General features: G+C 40.7%; 1 protein-coding gene across 1 annotated transcript in view; it reads right to left on the reverse strand.

Moving 5' to 3' along the window:
• sptbn4b (spectrin, beta, non-erythrocytic 4b) overlaps nucleotides 1-2,977 on the reverse strand; it is a 50,705-nt gene extending 47,728 nt beyond the window's left edge. Inside the window, exons 1-3 of the mRNA XM_066703944.1 lie at nucleotides 2,827-2,977; nucleotides 2,173-2,324; nucleotides 1,631-1,804 (exon numbers count right to left, since the gene is read on the reverse strand). Coding sequence (XP_066560041.1) covers nucleotides 1,631-1,804; nucleotides 2,173-2,324; nucleotides 2,827-2,977 — 477 coding nt within the window. The remainder of the gene's footprint in view (nucleotides 1-1,630; nucleotides 1,805-2,172; nucleotides 2,325-2,826) is intronic.
• Nucleotides 2,978-7,075: the final 4,098 nt, after the last annotated feature.

A 7,075-nucleotide genomic window follows, 5' to 3' on the forward strand; every position in this document is an offset into this window, starting at 1 on the left:
AATTATCGTGGATTCCTGAGGAGGTTCTTGGATAGAATTATTTTGCTAGGCAATGGATGCATTTGATGATTTTTCTGTGTTTCTCATATCCTTTGCTTCATTCGCATTTTGTTCTAATCAGCTGCATGCGTGCTGGACCTGATACCATTCCACTGAAGGAAGCCAGGTGAAAAGAAAATGCTGTACATGAACAACATTGACAGTGTTAATCTTAACACTTAGTTCTGAAATAAATCAAACTCATGGAGAGCATTTGGAAGGTCAAAGTTGTGCAGCAATCACATATACACACACTGCTTGTAAAACACAACCCAGAAGCTTTAACAGGGACCGTAACGCAGTCAAATCTCTAAAAACAAAAAAGTTGAATAGTTAATCGGTTCAAGCAAGTAATTCCCTAAAGGTAGGTAGTTCATTTTGCTTTCAACATCTCTAGTCTGGCCTGTCCCATGGTGTACAGTTAAAAGCGAATACGTGCTTCCTGAGTCAATTCCATTGAACTACTGTAAAGAATTATTAATAATGTAGTAGTAGCATTAATTACAGTTACCTCTTACATCTCTTACCTACAATGTTTAAGGATTGTGGCAGAACAAAATTATTATTTGTATTATTACGTCTACTACTACTATTGTCATCATCATCAGCAATAACAGCTGCAATCGCTAATGAGCTAAGATTGTACTTTTCAGGCGGCGACATTGTACCGCAACCTTCCAGAGTGTTTATTTTGTTCTTCACAAACGCTTTGCTCAAGACTGTCCTGTTAGGCTCTCCTGAAGCTCCTGCATGAACAAATCTCCTATATCATGTTTCCAGCTCACCTGCCTGCCTCATTCATAAGGCCTTCCCTTTCTTTTTCTTTTGTTTCTTTTATTCCTCCCCCCCATTCTCAACCCCCCCTCTGTCCCAATGCAGCTGCTGCAGTAGCGAGACCCTTTGCTGCTGACTGGGCAGAGAAAGTCTGACAGCAGAAGAGGGAGGTGGGGGGTGGGGAGGAGAAGAAAGACTAGCCCTTCCATTCCCAGAGTTCCACCCGGCCCCTCACAACACGTTTCCAATAATCTGCTCCTTCTCTTTCACTGCATGAAAAATTTAAGAGCCCAATCGACTGACTGGCTCCAGTTTGGGACATGGACAGCAGCCAAAACGCCCTAGCTAACCCACTAACAGGAAGATCACTGGCATAACGCTGAAAGAAAAGATGAGCTGGGCACAGCTTTCCTAAACTTTTCTATTCCTAAGACCAGGCTTACCAGGAGGTTTCTAAGGGAAGGTAAGTAAAAACACATCATATTCTGTGGCAAGGGATGGGGACTTCAAGTAAATTAAAGGAATCACTTCTCCAGTCTAGTGATCGAAATAAAGGATGAACAGCTCTCAACAATTCCATTCCATTGCAGGAACGTAACATTATTCAGGGGATTCAAGCGTAATTTTGTCATGGACCTGAAACTCAAGCGATTCATTCCTGGAGGCCCATAGTGTTTTGCTGTATGACCCACCTGGAGTAATCGACTATATTTAACAATTTGTAGGAATAAAGTCTTAAAATGAAACGGAATGGAACTGGAGTGCCAAGGTTGGAGTGTCTACCCATGATGAAAAATGAAAAAGGGACTTCCTATACCTGGAAGCGCAGAATGATGGTCCAGATGAGACCGAGGGTGAGGCGATGGTTGCCGTCCACGATGTCATGGGAGCCCACATTCTCTAGATGTACCCTCTGCTCCTTCAGGAACTGGAGAGCCTTGTCAACGTTCTCCAGACAGTGGATGCGCATTCGGCCTCTGGTGGGCTTGGGCTGAGGCGACAGAGATAGAGAGAAAGAGAGAGAGAGAGAGAGATCAACAGAAGTCAAACAGGTCACAACAACTGCAGCTGCTGCACAAAACACTTTCAAAAAGAGGACATGGAAATCTTTAAGTCTTTAATATTTGATTCTCCAAGTTCTATTTTAAGCAGTCATTTATTAACATCATTTTTGTTAAGACAGAAACTACAAAATGGTACCTGCAGCAGCTCAAACTTGTATCTTGCATGGAGGCCTAAAATTAATGTAGCTCTCATTTTAGTAAAAAGGGCATTGTCTTAAACTTAAAGTCACAGCATCCAGAAATGAAAAGAAAGAAGGGAGGTAGAAAAGAGGGGAAGAAAGGAGGTAGAACAGACCAGCAGCTCTCCCGACAGCACTTCCAGCAGTCTGGTAAGCATGTAGCCATCCCGGAGGTCATTGTAGAGATCTGCAATGCGACAGGAAACTCGGGCCAGGTGAGAGTTCACCCATTTGGTGAAAGTCTTCTTCTGAACAGCATCCCGCTCATCTGGACAAAACACAAAAAGACAAAACTGCAGTGAAACATCTTTGGTTACAAATTACTCCCTTCAGAGCAAAATACTTCCGTAAACTGTACTGTAGTTATCATTGGGACACAGCAATATAGGGCCTGATTTACTAAGATTCACACAAGGAGAAATGTTGCAGATATTGTACTATAGGGGAGAAACTCTAAATCCCAAAACAAAGAAACATTTGTACAGTAGAATAATGGAAGAGATCATGGAAATATCCTCCTATTGGACAGGACTCTTAAGAGCAGCCGGCTCTTGTACTAATTGAACCGATTAAGTGGAAAAGTGGAATATTATTATTAATATTTGAACTCCATGTCTATTAATGGAGAAGCATCCTCCACAGCACCAAACATGCATGAGATGTCCAGCACAGCTTGGTGACTTATCTACAATCTCATAATATCCGAAACGGCCTTGCCAATGGGATTCCTATTTACTGTTCCTTTCCCCGAGGTGCGCAGAGTGGCCTACCTGCGAGCGCTTTGATCCGGGAGCACTCGAAGAGCTTGGCGGTGGTGCTTTCCATGTCCCATGCTTGTTCGGTGGTGCTAGCCGGCCGGTTGTTGTTATTGAGCTGCCGCTGGGCCTCTGCATTATCCAGGTCTGTCGAGGCATTGGCCATGACGGCTAAACCCTGTGACCCTGCAGAACAGACAAGCAAGAGCTGTCAGTTCACTACTAATAATGATCCAAAGTGGCTCACAGGGATCACATTCGGTATTTGTTTTTATGCAAATTCTGGTACCTATTTAAACAGTGTTTTTTTTGTTGTTGTTGTTGTTGTTTTTTTCTAATGGACCAGCTGTGGGGAAAAGCACCTTGTTCAAAAGCACAGCAGCACTGTCCCCACTTAGGATTTGAATCCATAACCCTCAGGTGTGGAATCAGGGCCAGGTTGCAGAAAAGACCTGGGGCCGGTTGCATAAAACTATATTAGACTAGTCTTAACCATTAGACTAGTCTTACTTTGACAGTTAGTCTAGTTTAATGCAAGTTAGTCAGTTGCATATAAATTAAGACTACCTAAGACTTAACCTGTGCCCATATTCATAAAGCGTTTGAAAGTAATGCATCGGTCCTAAGTGCCTGAAATATCTGAGAGTGACGTCAATTTGGGACATCAATTTTACACCTAGGAGTAAAAGCTAGTTATAAAGATTCTTAAGAATTAAAAGTTCTCCTAACTTGACCAATATTTTGGAGACCTCACAAGGTCCCCTAACTAGTTAGGAGTTGGGAGATGGCAGCAATGAGAAGAAGGCATCAGCACACCTTCCTTGAAAGGAAATAAGTTTTACAGCGGTGTGATGATGAAGAGTTATTGCGGCGATATAGATAGGAGAGAAATTGAATATTCTTGGTTACTGAATTAGTCAGAACTGCAGTTTCTTCTGCCACTGTCAGAAATGAGGCACTGTCAGCAGAGATAAAGGTGGTGACAATGTTGCAGTGTCTGGCCACAGGGAAAATGCAACAGTGTAGCAGTGGTGTTTTGGGACCATCATCACAGCCATCAATAAGCACAATTTACCATCAGACCATAATGGCATTAACACCCAAGATCATCTGACAGTTTATTGATTTCCTCACTACTGCTTGGCAAATTTCCCCAAAACAAGCCGAATTCATAATGAATGATTATGCCTATATAATCAATGGTAGCCTAATCAATTAATAATCAATGCTAGCCTATATTAATCAAAGGCTTTACTTTACACCGATTCTATATCGGACTATTTTTTTTTACAAAAATAAAAGTAAAATATAAGCTGCAAAAAGAATGAAAATTCATACAAAGCATATTCATCATAATCTGTATGCACATGTTCATTGTACTATATACGTCATGTGACCAAACACAAAGCATGATGGGATGCAGTAGTAGTGTATCTCCTTGTAGTGAGCTCTGGTTGTATACTGCATATTTTGGCAACTGTAGCAAGCCATCCGGGTACTTTTACCACACTACAAATTAATATACTACGTCGAATATGCATCCTGCATACTACTGAAATGTTGGTATGTAGCACGTGTAGTATGATATTCGAATATAGCCTTAGTCTATGTTTATGCAACCGCCCCCTGAAGTTCCATTTCCACTTATTTATCAAGATTAAGGGTGTTGCACAATTTGTTACGGAAATTGTGGAAATATGTAAGGATTTATGAAAATTGTCACAGTTCCTTACCCACTAGACTCTGTATAGACACTGCTTTCCCTTATTAAAATGTACTTCAGTAGTATCCCCTGGTAACCATGCTTAGGGCTGGATTAAATCTTCCACCCACCTGCTAATAGCAAAGTTTTTGATTAGTGGGTGGGTCAAAGTTTTGATTTATTCCCTGCTTTAACTATAAGTAGAAAAATAAAATCAAGGTGAAGCTCACAGCTGTACAGTGAATTGATACAAACTAAGAAGAAATACAAGGCAAAGCAAATGTAAATGCATGGCAAAACCATAGGAAGATCCCAGAAACACTGTACATATTTATTGTGGCAAGCTTTCTTGAGGCTTTTCTTTGAGGCTGCTGGAAGCTTTGGATAAAAACAAACAAAATGTTAAAACATTAAAATTTGCACAAATAAACAGATAGCAGCTCATGTGTAAAGACAAAATAGGAGATGTGTTATAGATAACCTTTCAGTGCTTGCAATAACAAAGCAGACAAAGTATTTCAGTACAGTATCCCAATCCTCAAAAACAAAATGTAGGATCTTACCAGCCTAACATCCAAAAAAGTTACACAAATATTTCTGCAAGATTCTGTTTCCCCACAGATTTCCATTCCCTAAAACATGATTATTGCTCTGTTTTAATTTTACAAGGAATACATTGTCAGTACTGGGAAGGGAAAAAAAGGTAATAGAAAAAAGGTGTTGTGCACTTAATTGAATCTGCAGTCTGTGAGGAAGCTGGAATGGCTGAGAGCAAAAAATAATTAATCAAGACTTCATAAATTGTGGAACTGTGTGGAACTCTGGCACATCGCACACCCTGTACCAGCAGACCACAGTTAAAAGGCACTCAACTGTCAGTCAAGCCCAAATCCCACAGCACAGAGCCAAACAGCCACAAGTTCTAAGCAATACCCAGTGCTGCATACAGTGTAACTGGTCAGAGTGGTTCACTTTTAATCAAATACTGGCAAACAAAATACGACAGTGTCAGCATGAGAAAAATGTATCACTTCCTTTTGTCCATACTTCATTAAAGGATCGGTTCATATTCAATGCACTTTTGTATGTTAATCATCTTTTGTGGAAACCTCCACAAGGTGTGATTCTAACTTAAAGGCTTAGATAATTAATTGATTTTAATTATTAAAAGAAGAAGATAGCAAATTCCATGCATAGTCTGCTTGTTCTAAGATGACAGGAAGACTCATTGCAGACTTTTTTCTTTCCAACTTTCAATTCTTATAAAATCAGTGCTTCCTTAAAAAGACCACATTAAGTGATCATGCCATACTAGTGTATGTCTTTGTCTACATCATGTTGAGTCTATACAAACTTCTCTTCTATACAAACTTGAGAGTCAGCTTGATTTTATGTAAATAATCAAAACTGTATTTACTAAAGTGTATATATATACACACATACACAAACTTTATTAAATTAAAGTTTCCCACACATACACTTTATTAAATAGTTTGATTATATATATATATATATATATATATATATACACTCACCTAAAGGATTATTAGGAACACCATACTAATACTGTGTTTGACCCCCTTTCGCCTTCAGAACTGCCTTAATTCTGCGTGGCATTGATTCAACAAGGTGCTGAAAGCATTCTTTAGAAATGTTGGCCCATATTGATAGGATAGCATCTTGCAGTTGATGGAGATTTGTGGGATGCACATCCAGGGCACGAAGCTCCCGTTCCACCACATCCCAAAGATGCTCTATTGGGTTGAGATCTGGTGACTGTGGGGGCCAGTTTAGTACAGTGAACTCATTGTCATGTTCAAGAAACCAATTTGAAATGATTCGACCTTTGTGACATGGTGCATTATCCTGCTGGAAGTAGCCATCAGAGGATGGGTACATGGTGGTCATAAAGGGATGGACATGGTCAGAAACAATGCTCAGGTAGGCCGTGGCATTTAAACGATGCCCAATTGGCACTAAGGGGCCTAAAGTGTGCCAAGAAAACATCCCCCACACCATTACACCACCACCACCAGCCTGCACAGTGGTAACAAGGCATGATGGATCCATGTTCTCATTCTGTTTACGCCAAATTCTGACTCTACCATCTGAATGTCTCAACAGAAATCGAGACTCATCAGACCAGGCAACATTTTTCCAGTCTTCAACTGTCCAATTTTGGTGAGCTTGTGCAAATTGTAGCCTCTTTTTCTTATTTGTAGTGGAGATGAGTGGTACCCGGTGGGGTCTTCTGCTGTTGTAGCCCATCCGCCTCAAGGTTGTACGTGTTGTGGCTTCACAAATGCTTTGCTGCATACCTCGGTTGTAACAAGTGCTTATTTCAGTCAAAGTTGCTCTTCTATCAGCTTGAATCAGTCGGCCCATTCTCCTCTGACCTCTAGCATCAACAAGGCATTTTCGCCCACAGGACTGCCGCATACTGGATGTTTTTCCCTTTTCACACCATTCTTTGTAAACCCTAGAAATAGTTGTGCGTGAAAATCCCAGTAACTGAGCAGATTGTGAAATACTCAGACCGGCCCGTCTGGCACCAACAACCAT

The sequence above is a fragment of the Amia ocellicauda genome, chromosome 5 (assembly GCF_036373705.1).
Source record: "Amia ocellicauda isolate fAmiCal2 chromosome 5, fAmiCal2.hap1, whole genome shotgun sequence".
In the NCBI taxonomy this organism is placed as follows: Eukaryota; Metazoa; Chordata; class Actinopteri; order Amiiformes; family Amiidae; genus Amia; species Amia ocellicauda.